This window comes from Camelus ferus, chromosome 26, assembly GCF_009834535.1.
Source record: "Camelus ferus isolate YT-003-E chromosome 26, BCGSAC_Cfer_1.0, whole genome shotgun sequence".
Lineage (NCBI taxonomy): Eukaryota > Metazoa > Chordata > Mammalia > Artiodactyla > Camelidae > Camelus > Camelus ferus.
In genome coordinates, this window is record NC_045721.1 from 14273148 (window position 1) to 14298412 (window position 25265).

Below are 25265 nucleotides of genomic sequence, written 5' to 3' on the forward strand. Positions count from 1 at the left end.
AGACCACACCAGCGAGTCTGAGCGCGCCAGACATGCAGTCACTGCTCTGACTTACAGTGTTTTCTTAAAATAACCGTTTTAAAAAGGAAATTGGTGGGTTTTCAGTAAGTTGGGGATTACCTACTTTCTTCCGTATAACAGCCCTAAGGAAAGGTTGTTTATGATTAAATTAAGTAAGAATAATAAAGTAATGGGTGAGATTTCCCAACATGCTTCTTACACAGGGCCATGGCCTTTCAGAATAGCAAAGAGGAAGCTCTGGGGCTCCCGCCAGGTCCACTGACAGCCTCCCAAGGCCAGAAGGTGCCCAGCGTGGCTCAGGCCACGGCCCCACGTGCACCGTACCCAGCATGGGGCCAGGAAGAAGGTAGCCCCCCGAGCCCACTCTCTTTGATACTCTCAGTCCCAACCCACTCAAGGACCTAAATGTGGTCTATTCACCCAGGGTCCTTCCTCCTGCCTCTAAGGGTACCAGGCTCTCCCCTCCACAGAGTAGGAAAAGGCAGGCCCTTGGAGTTGGCATGTGCGAGGACCAAGAGCTCGACAACCTGCGCCCGGAAGACAGGCGTCCGGCTGCACCTGACGTATAACACTGCATAATGGAAGCCGTACCACATGTGAGTTTGATACATGTGTACACTGTAATGCGACTGCCACTGTAGTGATAAATTAGCACCTCCGTTGTGTTACATCATCATCGTAATAACACAGTCGTGTGTACCTGTTAATCCCATACTCCTAATTTCCATACCCCCTCCCTTTTGTGGTTGGAATCATTAAGTTCTAGTCTCTTAGCAAGTGTGATGTTTATAACAGAATACTGGTGTCTATCAGCACATTTTTACTGAATACTTAATATGTGCAAGGCATTAGGTCAGGAGCTAGGGCAGTAATGAATAATGAAAGTTATTGGCCCCAAGGACTTCACATTCCCAGGAAAACTGATCTTTGTTGTAACCTTCTAGAAAATGCTTTTACACTGCAGGACAGTATCCGCCTGAGGTGCCAACCAAGGCATCGTAATCCGACCTCTGGATTCACTGAGGGCCGATCGCTCCACTGAGCACTTTGGGGCTGAGAGTTAGTTATCAGGAACTGAGATAGATCTACATACACAATTTTCTTCTTAAATATTCAGGACCTAAAATTTATTTCAAGGAGTTTATGATGTAATGGGGGAGAAGAAATGGAGTATGAGCTGCATGAAATGACTAATATACAAATAAAGTCAAATAATACATAAGTAGAGAATTGAAATAGACAAGATTTTTTTTTAATTACTGGTTTGGGTTATACTTTAAATTTTATTCCAAGAGAAACAGATTAAAATTTTAACCTATTAATGAATGCTAATTATTTTACTTAAAGAAGGACAATTTTAAGAGTTAGGTGCAAACAGAAACCTTAGCTTAGAGACTCAGAGTACCATAAGCAAGTGTCTGAGAAATGAGGATAACAGCCATGCTGACAGCGATGGTGGTGGTAATAGTGTGGCCTGCCCAAGACCACACGGAGAGAGAATGGCAGCACTGGCTCTGGTACCCAAGTTTCTAACTCTACGTACGGCGTCATTTCCACCACGGGCAATAGCTTCCTCTCCATCAGATGACACCACCAGCCCCACTTACCTCACAGAATTTCTGAGAAGAAAGAACTTTTACAACAGAAGGGAAGGGAAAAGTAGATGTTTTCTCAACCATGAGGTCAAAAGCAAAAGTAAAGGATGAGGATACAACCTTCTCAGTGGACTATTAGTCAAAAATATTTCTAAACTGGTAATAAATAAGGTTCATCACCTTTCTCCCTGTTTCAATAATATTTGTAAAATCAGAAAATTCCCTAGGTTTTCACCTTTTCTGTTTCAACACAGTTTGCTGATGGTTAGTTTGGTAATTTGGGGGGAAAAAAAGGCCGAGTAACTCATGTTTTGCAGTCTGTATAACACAGGACTTGGCTGACTAAATGTGAGTCATGTTTGTGGTGCTACGTCTAGAAGGAAATCTCACCGAAAATAAGAAGGACCTGTGTTTCCAAGAAAATATTCCTCCACAAGATGTGGCTCAGCCTCATTTTCTTCCTTACCCAAGGGTGTGTCATGGTTGTAAAACATGTCTAAAGGATGTCCAGTTTTCTTTACTAAACTTGGATTTTCCTTCCTTTCATTTCAAGGCTAAAAATTCACAGCAAAGGTTAGCTTTAGTGAGGGAACAAATGACTACGTTAGATACTGTAAAACGACTGAGACAAAAGGGATCAAAGTGTCTACTCACAGTGTAAGATTATAAGTGTTAGACTTAAGTGTTTAACTACGAAGAAAATTCAGTATCATGAAAGCAGCCATTCTATCCCAAATAATCTATAAATTCAAGATGCTCAGAAGAAGGATTTGTGAGGACCTGACTTGCAGAATATCAAGATTTATTATAAAGCTATTAAAACCATAGTTAGTAAAAATGTAAATTGGGACAAAGGTTAGCAAACAGGCCAGGTTGGTTTTTTTTTTTTTTAACAATATGCTAAAAACATGAAACAAAATAGGAGACACTGACAACTCAAAACTTCTGAGGATTAAAAGATACCCTAGGCACAGTACAAAAGTATCTCCTAAGAGGAGATATTTGCAACAGCTATAAATGATAATAGATTTTTACCTAGCATATGTAAAGAGCTTCTGCAAATCAATAAGAAAAAAGACCAACGTTATAGAAAAGAAGGATCAAAACTAGGAAAAGAGGAGTCAAGCTGAATCACCAACAAACATAAGCTCAAACTTGCTAGGGATGAAGGCCGGGCAATGGAAACAAACCACACTGAGATCTATTTCACACCAATTGGATCGGCATTCTCTACAATTTAACTTTTTGATTAGTTAATAAATTCAATTGGTTATAAAAATGAAACAATTCAAAGAGGTGCACATCCTCACCCTTGTGTTCTGTTCATCCCATCCCCACGTGCTCTCTAGGCCAGCACTTCAGGGCCATTATACATACACGTGAACATCTTATTTTTCTCACTCTTTTAAAAATGAAAGTTATCACACTATACTCATGGCAGTGTGCCTTGCTTTTCTGACTCGAACAATATAATTTAGCAATCTTTACTTACCAGTCCAAGAAAACCTTCCACATTTTTTAATGGCTATGCACTAACTATATGAGTAGACCAAATATTATTTAGCCCTCTATTAAAGAAATTTGGGTTTCTTCTAAGACATGCTATTATAAACAATGCTTCAAGAGATAACTGTGTACACCATTGTGTGTTTATGCTGTTAACTCTTTAGAAGAAATTCCCAGAAGTAAGACTGCTGGGTCAATTAGTAGGTGGACGTCAGACACTATCAATACCAACTGCTGGTGAGTCTGGAAGGGTAATAAGAACTCGTATCTTAGGTCTTCTGTAAGTTCATGCAAACACTTTGGGAAAGAATCTGGCAATATCGAATGAGGCTGAAATCTACATACCCTCTAACTCAGAGATTCCACTGCTAGGCAGAAACTCACAATATGCTATGAGTTATATATAAGCCAGTTAATAGCTTAACTTGTGATGGTAAAACAAAAGAGAAAGAACAAGTGAATTTTTAAACTATGATATATTGGTAAAATGGAACATAAGCCAACAGTGAAGAATGACTGAATGGAGCTGCAGGCTTCAACAGTTACTTAACTTCTCCGGGTCTTGGACAAATTACCTAATCTGTCTGTGCCTGAGTCGCCCCACCTGCACAGCAGGGAGAGTAACGGCACCTGCCACACAGGACTGCTAACATCTGTCAAGTTTCTGGGACACTGCCTGGCATGTATACGTGTTTGTTAAATGAAATGAATCTCACAAATGTAAGTTGAGTGAAAAGTCAAGTTTCAGTAAACGACATTCAGCACACCACCACATACAGAAGGTATAAAAAACAAACGAAATAATACTGTATGTTGTTATTTACAAATGTAGAAATGTTATGAATAGAAGGGGATGAAAACACCAAATTGCACCAGAGCAGGAGGTGATTTGGAGGAAACCTCAGGGAGGTTTAAGAGCGTTGGCTGTGTTTGTTCTCACATAGTATGTGCGTCCCTGCTGTTCATGTCATTATTCTTCAAAGTTCTGTGTACGCTGTAAGAGCACCAGAAAAAGTAAACAGCACTTTTTAAATGAAGGATAATCAATGGAAGAAAAGCAACAGGGTGTGTGTTTCCAAAATGATCACGAGCAAATACAAGAAAAAAAATCTAGCTATAGATACAAAACGGGGAAAAGCGTAACTAGTAAAATGCACAAAGCAGAGCATCTAGAGCAAAGTCACGGAGATCAGTTATGGCAAAAAGATTTTCAGACTGAGTGAAAATCAAAATCTAGCCATAGCTACTTGAAAAAAAAATTCCACCCTCACAACCCAAAGATAATTACTGTTAGGTATTTTTTAAAAGGACAAAATATTCATATAGGAGCACTGAAAATAACGGGCTAAGCAGAGCACCACCAGGCAAACGCTGACAAAAAGGAGAAAACAGTCAAAACATAATCACATAAAACAGAATCCAACACAGAGTTCAAAGCTAAAAGTGTTTACAGGAAAAAGGGATATTTGAAGTTAATAAAAAAAAAAAAAAAAAAACAGCGCACCCAGCAGATGCCCTAAACCATTATGTGCTGGGCAACGTAACTTCAAAAAACATAACAGAAACACTTTAGAGATGTAAGGAGAAAACATCTAATCAACAGCTGTAACGGAAATTTTCACATACCTGTCAGAAATCAGGTGAGCAAAGAGACCAAAATAGCTTAAGAAACTTCATTTAGATGGAGATAGAATTTTATACCCAAATAACAGAAAATACATTTTTCCCAGACTCAAAACATTGATAAAAATTAATCAAATATCGGGTGTTTTATGAAGACAGAAATCTTCAAAAATTCCCCAAAGTTCTAATCTGACAGGTCACATATTCTGCTTGCCATACAAGGGAGTGGTAACTAACAACCAAATACTGGTCAAAACAAAAACGTCAATGGCCTACCTGCTTGAAACCTAAAAAAAAGAGAGAGAGAGAGAGAGGGATTTAAGCCTTTTATGCCTTGTGATAGATTCTGGGAATTTATTCTTAGAAAACAATTTAAAATATGAGGAAAACTAAACCCACAGAGATATTGCTCCCAGAATTGTTCACATGGCAAAAATTATGAGTAATCTAAATGTCTAATAATAGGGAAATACTTAAGTAAGTTACAGTACATTCATTTGATGGGGTGTTACACAGTCATTTAATTGCTTGATATGAATACTGTGTCACAATATAGAAAACACCTATGTGAAGGTGAAGGAGATAATCAGGATTCACATTATGTGACCAGAAATGGTCAGTTATCAGCAGACAAGATATAAATGGTCAGCATATTGAGACTACACTTCAAGAGATGATGGCATGCAGACTAAATTGAGAAATCACTTATCCCTCTATCAAGTCATCACAAGATTTTTAAGACAAACGCTCTTTACTGGCGAGGGTACAAGACTCAAGCATTCTCCTATACAACTGCTGAGAACTTACGTAAACTGGTACAATCTTTCTGCAGTTCTGACAGTATGCAAAAAATCTGTGTAAACCCTTTGACAAAGAAATTCCACCTTTGGGAATATGTCTTTTAAAGAAAGAATTTTAATGTGGGCAAAGGTACAGTTACCAGAATGTTTTCACTATGTTATTTAAAATAGTGACAAATAATAATAACCTAAACATCTAAAACCTGGAGATTAGATAGAAAAGGATGTAGCCATACTATGTCACATTATATAATGTTTTAAAGTGATATAAAATATATTTACTGACAGGAAAACTCACAATATGCTTGTGTGATGAAAAGCAAGACACAAGGCCTATGGAGAATGATTCCATTTTTGTTGTATATATTTGAACGATTCCTTTTCCTCTGTATTTTCCAAGTGTAAACAATGAAACGGATTACTTACAAAAGAAAAAAGTTACTGAACTATGCAGATGAGAAAAAAACTGAAAGAAAAATGTAAAACCTCATAGAATATGGTTATAGAGGAATGTTAGGGCAATGGGATGGTGGATGCTTTTCTTTCTTTCCCTCTTTTGCAAACCCTCTGCCTCGTTCTTGCATTACTCATATCATTGAAAACACTTTAAAAACTACTGGGGAAACCAACACTGACCAGCAAGCCCGCACCAGGGAGAATATGGAATGCACAGGGTCCTCTGTGGCCCTGAACCTCCAGGCAGCCTTCTGTAAGTGGAGACGTATTTCTCTGCATTTCTCTAGGAGAGCCTCTGGGTGACCTTGTGTACCAATCAAGAGTTCAGGGTGCACAGAAAGGAGCTGGTGCCAAACTGCCACCAGAGCCTCTGTGACTTCCCCAGTCATCACTCACAGAATCAGAGAAAAAGACCTGATGGGAGAGCGGAGCTGCTGGCCGGCTCTCCCACAACTGCCTGCCACGGGGCCTGTCTGGGCTTCCATCCCTCGACCACTGGAGGGGACGGTCTCTGAGGCTGCCTTGTTCTCACTTTCTGGTTCTAGGTGCAGGGAGGAGACAGAGCCAGCAACAACCAGGGGAGACTTGGAGATCCACAGGTGTACCTACCAAGAGCGATCACAACTCAAGGAGATCAAATGGAAGACACACTGAGCTACGGGAAATCACGGTTTCGTTCGGATTAAGCATCTGGATTTCACCAAATGCCCCCACTCACTCTGTAATCTCTGTTCACATCGCTGAGCTGCCAGTAGTTATTAGGGAGGCCCATTCGCTTGTACTCTTCACCGAGATCGATCAGCATCCAGCCCTGCTCCCTTTCTTCTTTGTCCAGCTTGGGGTTGAATGAGAAGCAGTATAGCTCCTCATACTTCACTGCAAGAAAAGGGAGAATGAAGTCAAATCAAGCCAAGCCAAAGCCAGAACCAAATCTCCCCAAAAGCACGCTGTCTGGGCTGGAGAGGCCAGTCCAGCTCCTCGCCCCTCGGGACTCTCCCAGGGGTACCCCGTCTCTGTGGGTGGGGTCACCCACCCCCTCCCTGCAAGGACAAGATGACCTCAGGGTAACCAGACTCAACTTTGCAAAAGCTTCTTTCATTTTGGGAGCATGGCCTTCTCCATTTTGTGGGGTTTTTATAGTCGCTTTTGAAAGCAAATACATTTTTAGACCACATAAAATATGGCACTTAAAGATTAATTAAGAACATATGTATGCATTTATGATAGCTTAGACATGGAAGCAACTTGTGTCCATCAACAGATGAATGGATGAAGAAGATGTGGGGTATATATATATTAATTATATATACAATTAATATATTAATTATATTTAATATAATTAATATAATAATCTATATTAAGATATAATTATATAAATCATATATAGTAATATATTAATTATATAAATATATTTTTATATATACACTATGAAATACTACTCAGCCATTAAAAAGAATGAAATATTGCCACTGGAAGTAACATGGATAGAACTAGAGATTATCATACTAAGTGAAGTAAGTCAGAGAAAAACAAATGCTATATGATATCACATGTATGTGGAATCTAAAACAAAAAGTGACACAAATGAACTTATTTACAAAACAGAAATAGACTCACAGACATAGAAAATAAACTTATGGTTACCAAAGGGGAAAGGTGGGGGATAATTTAGGAATTTAGGATTAACAGATGCATACCACTATATATATATATAACTGAATCACTTCGCTGGATACTTGAAACTAACGCAATATTGTAAATCAACTATAGTTCAATTTAAAGAAAAAAGGGGTGGTGAGGGGTAGGAAAATGTATGTATCCCTTAGAGATCCAGAACTCAATCTGTTTATGTACATCGAGCTTGGCATTTGGGATGGCCTCTCAGAGGTGGACAGAGGCCAGGCCACTGCCCTGTTTTGATGCTCACAATGTTAAAAAAGAAAGAACAAAACAGTTAAAAAAGCTATGGAATATATTTAAATGTTTGCCCTGAAAACATGTGAACTTTAACAACTACGTACATGTCATAGCTACATTGCTCATACAACACTGACAGGATTCACTAAGAAGTATCAGTTCATAGTACAGGGCACCCTGATGGTGAGGGACCAGTTGAAGGATGTCTGATGACAGACTTCTTTCAGTTCTGCCAGGATATCTTTGACTTTATGCATCACCTGCTACCCTTGTGAGGCCAGGCCCGGCTGCCACCCTCTACCCCCAGGAAGAGCTAGGATTTGGTGTTCTCGCCTGGCCCTGCCACGCTTAGGGAAGCAACTAGGCCAGTGCCATCCAACAGAAATATAATGTAGCCATATATGTCATTTAAAATGTCCTTGTAGTCACATTAAAATAGTAAAAAGAAACACTGTAATTCACTGTAACAATGTATTTAGTCCAATATATCCAAAAAAGTCACTTCAATCTAGGCAGAACGTGAAATATGTTAATGCTTTATGCATTTTGCTTTGTACTGTCTCTGAAATTCCATGTGTATTTCACACTGAACAGCACATCCTGGCTCAGACTAGCCACATACCAAGCCCTCGATGGCCACACGTGGCTCCTACTGGACAGTGCAAATCTAAGCACTTCTGGTGATAATAATTCCGGCTAATTCTCACTGAACTCTTGTTTCATTCCCGCTTCTGTTCTCACCAAACGTACTGACCCATCTAGCAGGCATCATGACAGGCCTCACTGCACAGATGAGAAATCTGAGGCAAAACGGGGTTCTGGGACATTCCCAGGGTCACACAGCCAGGACACGGGGAGTCAGGTGTGACTTAGGCAGTCTGGCCAGACAGGGCACGCTCGAACCACCACTCACACTGCTCCTGCAAGGCACCCCCTCACTTGTCTCCCCAGATGGGCCGGTTTTGTTTTGTTTTTTTCTGTCCTGGTTCCATCCCCCTCATCTTCCTGTTTTTTTCTCCAATAGGATTCTTCCTCCTCAGTCTTCTTAGACCATCCCATTTATTCCTTAATCTGTTGATGGCAGTTCCATGGTCCTAAACGTGTGCATGAAAGCTCAGTAAAGCATCTCACCACAGCAAGAGGCTGCAGTGACACACAGGCAGCCTAAGGTCAAAACCCAGTTTCGAGCTTCTTTTCATTACCAGTGAAATAACTCATCTACAAAGATGGTAAGTGTCATATTTTAGGTACCATACTTTTTGCATCAGATAACACTCTCTCTCATGAAAGAGAATCAAGATGCCGGGGTGGATCAATGAGAAAAGCTACGTTCTATTTCAGTCTCTCCTGATGTCACATTTCCAAACCTGAAAATAGAGCATACCACCGATTTCAACCAAAAAGAAAACTCGCACACACAGGGACATGCACACACGCAGTGTAGACACTTTCAGTAAAAACGGTTTCTTGCCATCTTAGCCAAATGGAGCAGACGGCACATAAAACTGACATCCTGTTCTGGGAATGGCTGGCTCGACACCGACATATGTTTTCCATCTCTCAGTGCCATTTTCATGACTCAGGCTTCTGATATCATAATGTTAACCGCAAATGCGATTTGTTTAGGATGCCAGAAGAATCTCTTGAGAAAGCCTCAGCTCCCTCAGTGAAAGAAGAGGAATGTGGGGCAATGACGGAAGGTAAGTTCCCTTTGTTAGATGCCTACAAACGAGTTTAAAGGCATAAGAAGAAAATGACTCCATGACTGCAGATAGTTTTCTGTGTATCGGCTCATTCTTGTTGCCCTCGGGAAGAAGTGAGGAAATGGTCCATAAATGAAAGCAAGAATAATCTGTTACCAACGTTAAGAAGATACTCTTGAATTGGGAGACACTAGAATGGGTTGCCACCGAAATGATAAAATTTTCCCTTTCAGTTATTTTTTAAGGAAAAGGGTGATCAACCATACCTTTGGCCCAATTTACATAAAATTCTACACGAGGGCAGAGAAACCCAGAGCTCAGTCTTGTTAATGTGGGTACGTCTCCTACCCAGACACCAGCCCAGGAGAAGCCCTCCGCTGAGGACAGACTCGTTCAAGAAATTTAAAAGCATCATTATCACAGATGTAAATCTTACTGAACATTTCCTATTCACATATTCTGCTCCCCTCAACTCCACCTCCGGCAAAATACACAGCAGAACGTTTAGTAATCGACAGGGGGGGGGGGGGGGGGGGGGTTAAAGCCAAGCACAACCAAAGCAGGGCTGGAATACCTCCAGTCTTTACAGCATCTGAACTGAGAGAAAACACTCATCTGCTTTGGGAAGGCCACATCCCTGCTGTTCCACCCACTCTTAAAACAGACATGCTAAGTGCTCCACCAGCTCCTCACATCACAGAGTATGAGCCATCACACCAAAATCAAATGGCCTTTCCTGCTAGTGACAGCGGGTGTCAACAGGAGGTGCCCTGAAGGCCTCGCCCCAGGAGCCTGTCACTAGGAGGGCACAGGAACTCCCCCAACAAGAAGCAAATACTCAGCACGCCTTTGGCCTGGGTGGGTGGGTGGGGGGTCAACTGAACGTGCACCTCTAATTTAAAAAAAAAATGTTTTCAGAAAAGGTTACATGGAAATCATTCTCGTATTTGACTTTATGTACCTATTTAAATCATATATTGCCGAACAAGGGCAGACCTGGAGGTTTCTCTATTTGGAAAGAAAAATGACAATTTCTAAAACAGCACAATAGATTAAGAACAAGTAGCATCTTGGCCATGTTTCTAGGAAGGCCAGATCGGTGAGCGGGCAGCCCGCGCAGAGGCGCGCGCTGAGACTGACTCTGATCTCAGCACCACTGTTCACCGTGTGCGTCTTCCCACAGGGAAGCATGTGTCGCTGCAGTTGATTCGACACCTGCTGCTCTCCTCAACTCCTTCCCTCTCGGATAATCCCACTTCCTACTTCCTGGAGAGGATTTACACATTCAGGTAGAAACTGCCAACTTGGAACCACCAAGCCCACAAACGCCCTGCCGCTGCACCCAACCCCTGCCTCCTTCTCTCCCACAAGAAAGGAAAGGGTGTTCACTTCACCAAATGAGAGAGCCCTTGGGTAGAACAAACCAATTAGGGAAAAGGAAAAATAACTGAGCTTGCTTCCCAGGTATTAGGTTAAAGGTTATGGAAACAGAATATTTAGGGGAAAAAAACATAGGGGAAGCCTCTCTTGGTATAGGCTAACTGGGAGAAATGAAAGGTAATTTACACTAAAATCATAAGTACTTTAAAAATCGAAAGGAGGCTTGTAATACCAATGTAAACCCCGAATAATACAATTACATTATTGACTGTTATGCAAATTTTTTAAAAATTAAAAAAAAAACAACAAAACCTAAATGTGAAACAGCATCAGTAGCGTGTGAAGTAAGGGCAGGAAAAGTCACCAGCAGTCTTGGAAGGACACAGCCTCGTGGGGTTTTCAGAACCCAAAGTAACAAAAGTCAAATTGCTCTAAGCGCTCTAATTCATTCACGCAACTTAAAATAAATGTAGCTGGAAAACCATTTAAAGAGGGGTGAGATGACAACACAGCTATTACTGGATTTTGCATATTTAAAATAAAAATGAGACCTTTCTTGTCTATTTTCAACAAACAAGCACTCGAATTAAACATTAGGACGGTGGAAGCTAACACTTAGTAGAAAAGCGGACCAGAGATTAGTCTCAGCAATAAAATGGAAACTTACTGCAAAAACTGCTTCAGCGGCAATGACTTAGATAAAAACTGTAAAGAGCTGAATTAAGCAAATGAGACTACAACAATCGGGAGATTTTTAAAATCATATTAAATATGCAGAAGAGTCAGGGACTAAGATGTTCTAAAAATGCTGTAATTTAGGAAAAGTGGGAAAACAAACAAAAGAGATGGTTTAAATATTAAAGGGCCCACAAACACTGCAGAGGGAAAGATAATTGATACAAAAATAAACAGCAGGAGGCAAATTAGAGGGAGGAGAAAAGAAAGAACATGGGAAAATGGAAGGCCTCTGAGAAACAGGGGTCTTCCAATCAGAAAAATGCAGAACCTTATTAAGTATATCAGATCTACGAGGTTGATTTGTTTTCCCATTTGGGCCACACCCCTCTTTTAACTTCTTTCTTTAGGAAGAATTCCAAAGCTTACTGGATTTGGCTACATTCTTTTTTGTTGGGCTCTTTTCTAGTCCATGACCAAATTCTTACCCGTCTGAATTCACATGAAAGGCAAACCAAGAAAATCTCAACAAATTTTTTTAGTCATTTGATTTATCCTTGTCCCAGAAATTGTAATTCGGTGAAGAGAGAATCCTGAGAGCTTTGGAAATAATGCCTTCACAGGTCTTGACTTCAATGGGCTCCCAAACATTTCTTCTTTCATTTAAAAAGAAAAAAATATGTGTCCTCCAGAGGACCTTGGAGTTAGCTGTGTCCACAAGGGGAGCTGAAAATACCTGATTGGTGCTGGTGACCAACCACAATAACCACAGAGATCGATTCTGCGCTGCTCGAGTTCAGAGTCACTTCCCCACCACACACACATACACACATACACGTATTCCTCTTCTGATATATCTTAAGGGGGTTGGGGGTGAAGGACCAATCTGTAAAAGCCCCTGGGAAGGTCTGATAAGCCACCACACCCCCAGCTGAGACCCTCCCCCTAACCTGTCCCCACCTCCACCCAGATTCAAAACCCTGCTCCCAGGTCACAGGCTGCAACTGGTCCTAATTTTAGAGTTGCCTTTAACATTAAACTGTGAAGCTGCCTGGATTCTACCTCCTCTCCCCACACTTATGAAAGCACTATGCTCTATAGAATGCCAATGTTTTACAGTGCTGGTGGCTTTTTAAAAATCTTCTAAAGTAATGGCTTTAATTCAACTAATTGTTATGGTTTCGTTCTTTGGTCTCTGACTGTGGCTAATACGGAACTCCCAAAACTTCATCTTTAAGCAAAAGTGTGTATTTCTGAAAGTAGGGGAACATAGTGATTTTCCTCCTGGGCGACCCTCCAGTGTGAATCTGGGTGCTGGCTGTCATCAGGGGCCAGAGCCGGCACAGACTCTGTGACTCGCTGTTCCAGCGGCTCGGCTGTCTCCCAGGTCTCTGGGCTGTTCCTAAATCCCATTAATCCGGTCAGAGCACACTTATCACCCAGGACATCCATTAATCAGTGACACAGAAACTGCTGGCGCACAACTGCCCTCATGTTCTCCGCTGCAGGCAACCCAACGTACATCTTCCCAGAACTCCTGTTCCAATTATAGTGCGCCCTCCAAAAAGTTCAACTGCTCTTCTGGCTAACTCTGCAGTTCTTTTCAACATACTGAGATGAAACAGCCTCGAAGGGACGACTTGAAAGGGGAGCAAAGTCAAGTCAAAAGGATGGGATTCTGACAGTTCCCTGGCATCCTCTCCATCATGTAACTTTAGCTCTGAGACAGACGATCGGGTTGTAGCTTAAGAATCTGAGGACCAACCAAATGCCTCGGGGAGCTTACAAACCAACTTCTTGTCCTGAATCAAAAAGCATTCCATAAAGAAAGTATATGCACAGGTCCTGCTTCCCATGTCAATGACTTCTGGGTAAACACCAGCAAGGATGTTACTGTTATATAACCAATCTCTGCTGTGCACTCCCCTAACACTTAAATGTATATTTCTTTTAAGCAAAAGAACGTCACAATTCACACAAGACACACAGACATGAAACACATGTGTCAAATTCCTTAGATTTACAGCATAGTGAGCTACAAACTTCTTAGATTTACAGCCTAATAAGCTATAAATCTGAAGACCCTAAGATGACAGATGTAACAAGAGGAGAACTGATAACATGTATTTTTCAAATCAGCCGAACATCCTTCCCACAACACTTAAGGAGGTTTTGTTTAGGAGAATCCAGGCATACAAACCGCCAATACTCACGGACACTAACAAAGGTCTAGTTATACCAACCTTGGGAAATACATATTACTATAAAAAGCAACAGAAACCAAATTTAAAAGCCCCCAAATGGGGGAAACTGCACCAGCCCTGTTTGGTATCGATGTTTTCCATACAAAACAATCTGGAGATTTTTGTCTTAGGCCTCAATCAAGGTGGCTGGATTACCACAGTATGAGTAGGGCATACTTTTAAGATGATTTCACCCTGAAAGTGTAACTCCCTCCCAGATAAGGGGAATCCTATGAACCCTGAAAGAAGCTCACAGCCCCAGCCGTATTTCCCCTGAGAGTGGGCCCCTGTGGAAGGTCGCGCCGCCCTGCCCTACCTGGCCTTGCTAGGCGGACGAGGGAGAGGTAGACGTCGTGGCAGTCCCTTTCCTGGGGGATGATGAGTTGCAAGAGCTGAAAGTTCTTGCAGCGGATAAGCAGAGGGCACCCAGTAGCGGTTGTAGCCTGTTTCTCGATGGTGGAAATCTGACTGTGAAGAATCTACAACCGAAAGTTAACGTGGATAAGCCCAAGCACAAATAGCAGATAAACACGACAAAAAGTAACACTAGGTCTCTGAGCCACACACAGACAAGAAACACGCCCTGACCTTCAGCTGGCTTGCACTCGGGTGACAGGAAATGAGATGTCTGGGGAAAGAACCAACTGTCTGAATTCATCATTTTCTTTTTCAATACCTGGCTTTCTGATATCCAAGCTAATTATACGAAGCAAACTGTTCAGCATGTAATTCTGCACAGATCCAGGTAAGGGAACGTTTGGGGAGTCAAATGCTGACATGCTCTGGAGAGCTAAAATTAAATAAGGTCATGAGAAGTTTGTAAAATAAACCCTGCAATCAACAAAAGCTAGAGACGGCTCCGCTGGGAAGTGCCACCATGCTCCTTAATTCCACATGGAATGCTCAAGTTCAATAGCAACTTGAGATTTTTGTTTTCTGAGCCCTTGGTGGTCAGGCAGGCTGCAGAAGGGATTTATTTTAAAGGCAATCATGCTCAAGGGCTCTGGCATTTCTGAGGGTCTCTGCTCAGCCCTCAGTGGCAGCACGTCGCTCTTTAAATTCCTCTCCACTAAGCAGTTCCTGCCACCTTCTGCTGAAACCCTAATGTCCACAAGGTAGAAAAGAGGCAGAGTCAGGGGTTCGGGTACTGGCCGTGAGGTCCTGGCTGGGTGGCTGTATTAAATGAGAGCCGTTGAATGGTCTCACTGCGATGGAGCAGAAATACCTGGAGATGAGCCTCTTCCCTAGGTTTTTGTTTCCTTTTTCCTTTTTTAAATTATGAGAAAACTACAGATAACATAATGAAATGACTAATGGCCTGCCTGCCAAGCTCCTACAAACAAAGTGGATTGCAAATAGGGCGCTATGTAGACGCCGTGCCTGGTACATTCACATCATCGAATCCGTACTTGACAGCCAGGACAGGAAGCCCTCGTATCTCTGGCTATTTCTATGTCTATCTTTACAATGTTCAGATAATTAGTGCTTAAAATGAGTAAACAGATCAAGTGGATGTGACTCTGTACAGAAAAAGGCAAGGCTCACATTCCAAAAAAAGAGTCCTCTGAACACCCACACACCAAAATCCCACCCTCCTCACCCTGCAGACAAACAAAAGAACAGAGGGTCAGAACTTGTTACTTCAAACAATGGAAAACACATAAAGCCAAAAATAAGGAATGCATACCCAGGTTTCTTTTCTTGTGTCAGGTGCATTTTCCACAAATATGACATGGGTAGCCGTCAGATACAAAGTACCGAGGGCTGCTTTTTTAGAAGAGATTCGATCTACCAAGCGGACATTTTCGACCTAGAGAAATCAGTTCGACAGGGTTACCATGAAGCCAAGAGCGATTCACACAAGAAAAAAACAATGAGTAGGTAATCTCGTGCTTAATCTAAAATATGATTTTGAAAATTCTCCCAGTAATAAAAAAGCAAAACTTGCCCCTTTAAGGTAATTCGATCTCAGAATGATTCTATCAAAACATACAAATTCACCAATTCCTTAAATACAATCTTAACTGTACCATAAAAGATTTATAGACCCTATTCTTTAAAAACACCCTTTCTGTGTTTTAAATAGGTCAACTTTTACCTCACTATAATTACATAATTCTAATTTAAGGCAGCAGGTATACACATGAGAGTTCTGAGTTTCCACAATAACTGTATATGAACTGCAACCTATTAAAAAGAAAATTATGTATTTTCCTATGTGTTTCTTAGTCATAGAAATGGCCCCAAAGCTGTTTGATTCCATATAAACTAGGAGAAAATGCAAATTTACATGTAGGAGTAAAAAGTATCAGAGAAATACTCTGCATGCTTACCAGGAAAACCTACCCAATTAAGATGCTAATGTTTGTAATAAAATCTTTCTAATAAATAGAACTTCCACCTCTGACCTAAAACTCAAACTGTTGGAAGAGACCTCTGGAAACAATAATTATCAAGCCTACGCCTCTGAGATGTAGAGCAATTTGGAGAATACATGCACTGGGACCATTCCAATATGAAAAGTAAAAGAAGTGACAATTCTTGTCATATGAACAACTTGGAATTGGTGTATCAATGCTTTAATATTTCTTATATTTTATCTGCTATAATTGTTTTGTTAAAAAGATTGGCATTTTTTTAAAATAAAAGCCTATTTGTGCCACATTTGTCAGATGAAATCATCAGCTTATGATGATATCGAATAATCAGGAAGCTTTCAACATACAAATTATTTAGTATTTGAAACAAAGACACTTCTTTATACAGAAACAATTCTTTAATAAGTCTTTCATTTTTTGTGCAGTTATAGATCTGGTCAATGTTACTACTTTTTACTTAATCTCATTTTGACATTTATTTTCTTTTCAGATTATCTTATTGCTAATTTTCAAATTCTTACAATCTTTTAATTCTTGTCTGTGAGTAAATCTCTCCCCTCATCCCTTCTCGCCTAATATTGTGAATTATGTTCTTACTTTTTGTAATTTCATAGGCAAAGGTTTTTCTTCAAAGTAACAGATCCTGGATTTATCAACTTGATGTTTCTCTTTTCTAAATGTTAATTTCTGCTTGTGTTTCTTAATAAATGTTTTAACATGCTTTCTGTGGGTATGCCCTATCTATGCTTTTTGTTTCTTTGTTCATTACTAAATTCTCAGGTTGAATAGCTCATTAATTCTCATTCTTTTTGATTAATAACAAGCTTTAAGTCCAATCATTTTCCTCCAAGTAAATCTTTGGCTGCATCTTTTTTTTTTTCTTTCTTTCTTCTTTGGCTGCATCTTACAAGTTTTGTTTGTAGTATTATCATTCTTCTTACTTTCCTGGTGGTTTATAACTGCAGTTTTTATATCTCCTTTGACCCAAGAGTTTTTAAAGAGATTATCCTTCGATTCTCAAGTGACTGGATTATTTTATTTCAACTTTAGTCATTAAATATTCTGTTTTGAACTACAAGGTATTATGGGAGAGACTTGTGGAAGGAGAAAAGCAAGAAGATACATTATTTTTAGAACATTTCTATGGGGGAAAACGTGCCTAGACAAATTAACTGGGGTCCAGGGGTGATATACCAGGTAGCAATATCTAAAAATGGAACATAAATAATTTTCTCTGCATGTAGGACCAATGAAACAAAATCTTACTGGGTTCACTATATCGAACACAGATAATATTTCAAGGCCAAAATATTTAGTATAGATTACTCTCCCTACAGAAGTGAAGAAAGCCATACCACTTAGATTATTTTTAGAAAACCTCAGTGGAACAGAAGAAGGTTCACAGATACTGGTAGATTAGAACACTTAATGAGATTTTTCCATGTCTTTTTGTTAACTTTGGACACTGCTGCAGGAAAATTACATTTCAAGATTTGGCAATGGTTCTCACAGGTCTCACAGCTGTCCAAAGTAATTCTGAAGTAGGAGGAAATAAGAAATAAAAAACAAGGAGGGAAACACCAAGAGCATGATTTCCCAGCGATGTAATAAAAGAAGTGAGTAATAACAATTAAAGTTCTGCTGTCTGAGAAATTCTGTGAAGACAGAAAGCACTGGTCAGGGCCCACGGTACGGTTTACCCTGAGACAGCCAGAACGTTCCTGACAGTGATGCTGGAGGCAGTCAATTCTAGACAAAAGTTTGGAATGAATCTCAAGAGTTCTGGGGCCACCATGAAGACCCACTGGTTCAATAACTCTGCCTCGCTGTTCGCCTAACTTAACTCCAGATCACCTGCGCATACGGTGAACTCTGGTAATACCTCTTTCATTCTTGGAGACAGATGACTCTTAGGAAGCTACCAGCTTCTAAAAACAAAGTAATTGCAACTCATTTGCCTGTTCCTTTGTACACCGTGCTGAAGACGTACTCGGTATCCATGCTCTGCCAACGGCAGTTCATCTCCGCAAAAGATATTACAATATGTCACTAACTCTTTGCGTACATTTTTCACATCCTGACATTCCCCAAAATGGAATGCCTCTTATGATTAATGTGGTAAGAAGCCACTGTGCCCTTTAATTGGCAGCAATTTTTTTTTCTTTCTTTGTGATACATAAAATCTTGGAGCATCTTATAATCCCTGAGGGCTCAGATTTCCTGAAATGCAGTTAAGTGTTTAGCCACTGGCATGTAAATAATATTTGAAATCGTGGGACTGTAAGAGGTTACCTTGTAGCATGTAGGCTGAGAAGAGGAGAGATCTGAGGAAATCCCGTTTCAGGCTCTGATGGAAGAGGAGGCATGAGAAAAGCAAGCCAGGGAGGACCGGCTAGTCAGGAGGCAGATCAGGGCCAGTGCGCAGAGGGATAGGGGAGACAGCACAAGAGAGGCGGGAACAGAAAAGGACCCCTGGACTCAGTGGCGTGGAAGACCTCAGCGGGAGTGGTCATGGGGGCGCTGGGACCGGAAGCCACTACCACAACGGCTGGAGGAGTGCACTCAGCAGAGCTGAGAGAGCAGATTGTACTCTTTGTGGAGGAGAGGGAGAAGCCAGAGGAGGTGGCCTGACCACCCAGACTCCACCCCAGAGCCAGCAAAAGACCAAAACATGCCAAGAGCTTTCCAGAAGCAGCTGGGACATCGAGACAAAGCAGCCTATTCACATGGCCAGTGAAGGGGCATCTCATGCTGTGACGCACACAGGAAATGAAAGGGCTCCCATCAGGGGGCCTCCATGAGAAACATGGTTTAAAGGGTTAGAAAAAGGAGGTGAGGGTCACTGGGCAAGGATCTGTTTACCCTGCTTACACTGAAGTCTCCCCCGTCCTGTGAAGCTTTCTTCCCCAGCTTTCAAAACTGGTCTTTGTAAAAGTTATGAAACATGCACTTACGTGTGCAGTGTTTAAAGATTCAGAAATACTGAAGGAAGGAAAGAAAATCACCCCTAGTCCCAGAATCCAAACACAGGCACTGTGAACCCTTTGGTGTATTTTAGAAAATATTTATACTTCATTTTAAACATTTTCTGATTAGGTGGTGAAGTGCCAAGAGAAAGAAACCCAGGGGTGGGAGAGGAAAAAATCTAATCTCAGCCTTTTGCTTTACTGAATCTTTTCTTTTGCCCCCAGTCTTCGGGAGAGCAGGCTGTATACTGTAATGCCTTGATGAGTGGGAGCGGGGCTGTGTAAGTAAGAGGCGGGTTTCCATTCAGCAGAGCTGAGTCATGGGATGGAGACGCATAAATGAATGGTGAAACAATCTGTAACCTGAACTAATTCAATGGGAGCTGAAGATCACGCAAGAGGAGACTGCGAACATTACCAAAACAATAATGATGAAAATGACAACAAATGTTTTTAGAGCACTCACTCTCTGCCACGCACTGTGCTGTTTCTCTGCACATCTGACCTCGGTTAATCCCCACAACAACCCCGTGAGCCAGGTCCTCACTAACCCCCATTTCACAGTTATGTTGAGAGACCCAACAGATTTCCCCAGATAAGAGCACATGGTGAGGCTCGGCCTGGATCTGAGGTCCACCCAGCTCCAAAGCCCAAGCTCGTGGGTCACCAAGGCTGTGGACTCCGGTGAATGCCTCATTCTAGTTCTGTTACTCAAAATGAATATGTTGAGGACAACCAGCTAGCAATTATTTTAAGCAAGTTTATATATGAATTAGTATTTGAAAATGAAATGTGTTAAGACAAAATTATACTGTAAAACTATATTCACAAACCATAATCAGAATACTCTTCTTTGAGATAAACCCAAAGACAGCCTGGGAATGGGACACAGGAACCCAAATGTTGGCACTAGGAGACATTCAGGATTGTCAGACCCAAAAGAAAGAACACTGAACATCCAATTCCACTCAACAAAATGCCTTTGTGTGGGACGGCGTCAGGTTCTGGGGTGAAGAATGAAAGGGTGAGTAAGATGGAATCTTTGTCCATCCTGAAGAATCTTACAGACTCAATGAAAAAGACTGTGTCCCAGTTTAACGGCCTTTTCACTCCCCTTCCTGCTCTGCTGGGGTTAGACAGAGGGAAAAAAGGTTTCTTCAGCCTTTCTAGGCCAAGGCTAAAAGGCTTCGGTGAGAACACGGGGCCGCACCACGGCACTGCCAGGCTGGAGACAGGACACCCTGGCCCCGGAACACAAGCCCGGCTGGGTCCTCCCCTCCCACTGGGAATCAGGAGGCCCCTGAAACCGCCGGAGACCAGCGTCTTTTCAACACCTCTCCATCGCACCACCACCTAATTTCAATCTTAATGGAACACAGGCCTCTCCTTTCTACTCTGCAGGTCGAATCCTGGATCAGTGAATATTTTTGGACTCTAGAATTCTCTCTACCTGGAAAAGAAAAGCTTCTCTGGAGGACAGAGTCCAAAGTGCAGGGTAGGGTTACCTTTTATCAAAAAAATAAATAAATAAATAAAATAGAAAGAAAGAAAGAAAATGAATGGCACCGGCCATGGTTTTGCTTGGGCCGAAGACCGAGTCCTCAAAACCGAATGACTTACTTAGAAGGTCACTGCCCATCATCTGGGGGAAGAGACCAGAGGTTGCTGAACAGGGAGAAATCAAAATGTCTGCAGCAGCCAAAACCGAAGACAAGTTTATGTTCTAATCTAAGAAAAGCAACTAGACAAATAGTTTGTCGTGCTAAATTTGGTATCATGACATTTTCTAACTCCAGCAACATGAAAAGTCAAGTATTTGCGAGTCAGGAGGCCTGGGCTCTGGTTCTGGTTCTGGTTGTGAAATGGAACTGCTGGGCACAGGCAGCTGAGCGGCTCTCTCTGGGCTCTGATTTCTATAAAGGACCGAAAGGTGTTTGTCCAAGGCCTCTCCACACTGTCGCGGCGGCCGCGGTGTAACCCGGTGGGGGGGCTTTAGCGAGAGGCTAGGAAGCACACAGAACAGCAACCATGAAAGCGCACACAACGATGACCCAGTAGGAAATCTCAGCCACTCAGTACCACGGCTGGCCAATGAAACCCTTGTGATATCCCAAGGAAAGGACGCGCCAGGCTCGGCAACAACGGACGCCACTGCCCTCTCTGAACAGGCCCAGAGGCTGTGCTGCGACCCAGTGCCAGGGCCAAGCCTGGAGGCACGGCTGTTCCGCCACAGCTGGCTCTTCCTCGGTCTCCAGGCTCCCTCCCCAGCCAAGACTGTCCCCTCTTCCCTCCCATGGTTGGAAGAGTATGAGGCAATGCTGCTGAGAATCCGGGAGTACCTGGCAAGCTGTCCTGAGTCACTTCTACCTGTGATAACTAGGTATTATTTGGTTTTAAACCTGCATGAATGAAGCATCTCACTATACTGCTTGAAAGAAAGTATTCGGGTTGCCCTTCTTTAAGAAATGACATTAGACTACATTTTTTGCAAGAATTACCCTTCATCTTAAGGCTCGTAAAATCTTTTAGGATAAAAACATAAGGCGAAATGTAAGTTGACATCAAAATGCCAATCTGGTTTCTGAAAACACAGTATTTTGCAGTCTCTCCATCTAGTCATCCATCTATTTTTTTTGACAGTCTTTAATGGCAATACTTAAGCTACATGGCACACGGAGCAATCTGGCTTCTCACGCCCACCAGTGAATGCCCACACCACTGGGCAGGAAGTGGCTAAGGGACAAGGAGGAGCTTACAGAAACCACACTTGAGGCCATGACAATGAAAACCTAGGACAGGCAGAGCCCATTTTTCCTAAAATGTTCTTCCGTCGTCAGCAGAACACATCATAGGGGCCACAAAGCACGGAGGCGTACCCCACGAAAAGGCGCGTCAGTAACTGCCATTTACAACGCACGGCAGCTACGACAGGTCCGTCACACGGCGCAGCCGTTAGCACTGGGGTCGGTGGGGGAGCGAGGAGGGCTCCCCCAGGCAGGAGGGCTCCACAGTCTCTCTCAGGGGGCTGTTCTGGCTTCAAGCAGTGCCCACTCCCTCGCCCAGTAACTACTGAGACTCACAGTCAGGCTAGTCTAGGACTAATTTTCCAGAAAAGCTGCTGGTAAAGAAGGAAGCACAGTTGAGGAAGATTCCTTTCAACCTCTCCCTTGAGCAGAAGGGGCAAAGGAAGGAATGGTAATAGTAACACTCGTGAGCAGCTGCGGAGTGCTGGGTGTTGTACAAAGCGTTGTCCATCCACTAGGTCTGACCCTGGCTGGGGGGCAGACACGGTTTCCCATTTAACAAGTAATGACATACAAGTGCATGCCAAGGTCCCGCAGCCAGGAAGTGGCAGCACCAGGTTTCAGACCCCCACATCCGTTTCCCAAGAACCGTCTCATGCTTCACCCCTTCAGTCCAGGCCTAATACTGTAAATTAACGGCTCAAAAGCCCAGCCTCCATTTTCCCTAAAATTGCAACTGGAGACTTACATAGTTAACAAGTAAGAAGTATCTGGCTACAGCTAAAGCAATGGTAATTCGGTGTAGGGCATTAAGTTAAAGTGGCCACATTAACCCCCTGCCCATTCACTCCGTCTGGTCTGGAGGGAGGACCCCGGGGACTGAGGTGGCTGGAGAGCCTGGTTCCGGGTGGCCCCAGGATCAGCTGGACGGAGTCTCGCCACGTGCCCTGGCCAGGTCCACATCATAAGGTGCAGTGACCTCCTGCAGCAGCGGGAGGACCATTTCAGGAATCAAGTTGCACGTCTCCTAACCAAGCACGCATTAATTATAGAAACGCTTTATTTATGGAAAGTGTCCCTGGGTTGCTAAGTAGGGTGCTCCTGGACAATGAATGATTCCACCTACGAGTAACTGCATGTGTGAGAGAAAAAGAAAAAAGTGTCCACATCTGTAGTTACGAATAAACAGTGATTACTGACAGATCAGGAACAGCGACTTTAGAGATTTCATTCTTGCTCCCACTGAATGCTCACCTCGTGCCTGTGACTTCATTTCCCCTGTTCAAGTAGTGATCACGACAGTTTGCCGGCAAGATGGGCCACTCAATTACAGTTGCAAAATCTTTTGACAAAGAAAAAGTGAAGCAACAAAAAATTCTTCAGACCATTGAGAATTGTTATAACCTCTTAACAGTAGTGGGGAAAAAAGCATTTGATTTTCCAATTTAAAAAGAAGTATTTTCAATACTGTATATTTGAACGTTGCTAAGAGAGTAGACACTAAAAGTTCTCATCACAAGGAAAAAAAAACTGTTAACTGTGTGAGGTGATGTTAATTAATACTGTGATAATCATTTTGCAATATATACATACATCAAATCATTATGCTGCACACCTTAAATACAATTTCTATGCCAATTATCTCAATAAAACCAGAAAAATCAAATCATATAGTAAAATGTTTCATAATAAATTCATTTGTAAAAAATTTTTATCTAAAAAAATTAAAAGATGCACTTCTTTCCTAGTTGCATGAAGTTCCTTAAATACATAAAAGTGGGTAGGCATGAAGCTTCAGCAGCTTTCCAATCCAGCCATTCGGCAGGAAAATCAGAAACACCAAATTCTTCTCCCAAAAGGCATATTTAATCTGTTTAAAACTTACAAAACTAATGAAAGTCTTTTCCCAGGACCATTTTATTCAGAGGTCAGATATTGGAGAACTGAGGGAAAAGCAAAAATCACAAAGCACAATCCAAGAAAATACATGGCATGTAACCAGAAGAACACTCAGACTCTCTGCCCTTCATAAAATCCGGATCTTTGATACAACACAGAGAGAGACACTGGTGGGATACACACACTCAGACTGCATGAAAATAATCCTATTTTCAAGCTGCCTGAAAAATTAACTCTTTTAAAAATGCATCCTGCTAGGAAGCTAAATTATTTTCTAAAACACAGTCAATGCAGCTGGATATAACACAAAGCAAGGCACCTAATAAAAACCTGAGACAGCTGCCATCCAGCAGTTTAAGTCCTTTTAATTAAATTAATGTATTAATTAATGCGATTAATTTGTTGGGTATCTGTTCTGTGGCCGGGACCCAGACCAGTTATCCACAGGCTCCCAGTGATTAATACTGCCACAGACTATCTGATTGCACCTCTGTGTATCAGGACCCTTCCAGGAGCAAGAGACAGAAATCTCAACTTCACATGGCCCTTCAGTGGAAAGGGATTTCAATGAAGCATTTATCCTTGACGATCGGTGGTGGGGCTGGCTTCAGACTGGCTAGGGGTCCAAACCGCCCAGGTCCTCCCCTCATCTCTCAGCGGGGCCCCTTCTCTGCTCACGATGGTTCCAGAAACCCAGCCTCGCCAGCTGCTTGCCCCGCAGCCAAGCATTTTTACTGCATTTCACTGGGTCACACCCTTATCCTTACACCAGTCAGGGTGGCCACAGAAAGGACATGATGAGTGGCTGGACGTGAGCCACACCAAACACACACGGACTGTGTGCAGAGCAGGTGTGGGCCCTCGGAGGAGCCAGGGAGGAGGGCAGAGAGCAGCCACGGCACATGACTACCACACAGTCTGCTCCCAGGTGGTCACTCAGCAGACGTCCCAACACACAGCTCTGCCCCGTCGCTCAGAGACTCAGCGGTTCCCAGCGCTGTGGGTCAGGGCCTCCCACAGCCTGGTCCCGCCCTCCCTTTTCAGCAGGCTCCTTCCCTAATGACCCATATCGCCAATATTATATAATAATAGAGGCCACTGATATTTTCCAAAGACACACGAGCTACCAGAATCTGTGCTTGTGAAGATAACCCTTCATTCTGTTTCTTCCTCCACCACCAACAACTGGCCCACATCTTTAACCTTACCTCCTTAAGCACCAACTTCTGGGCAGAACCAGTTTCAGCCAGGTTAACTGAAGTAGGCGATTTGGAAAGACTAAAACCCAGTTTGAAATAGACTCATAATTCAAGGAGATATTGGGTAGATATGGGTAGATACTGGTAGAAAAGTTCATTC

General features: G+C 42.3%; 1 protein-coding gene across 1 annotated transcript in view; it reads right to left on the bottom strand.

Moving 5' to 3' along the window:
* MTMR7 (myotubularin related protein 7) overlaps positions 1 to 25265 on the bottom strand; it is an 87800-nt gene that overhangs the window by 41772 nt on the left and 20763 nt on the right. The window contains 3 exon segments of the mRNA XM_006192874.2: positions 6720 to 6877; positions 14236 to 14398; positions 15607 to 15729. Coding sequence (XP_006192936.2) covers positions 6720 to 6877; positions 14236 to 14398; positions 15607 to 15729 — 444 coding nt within the window.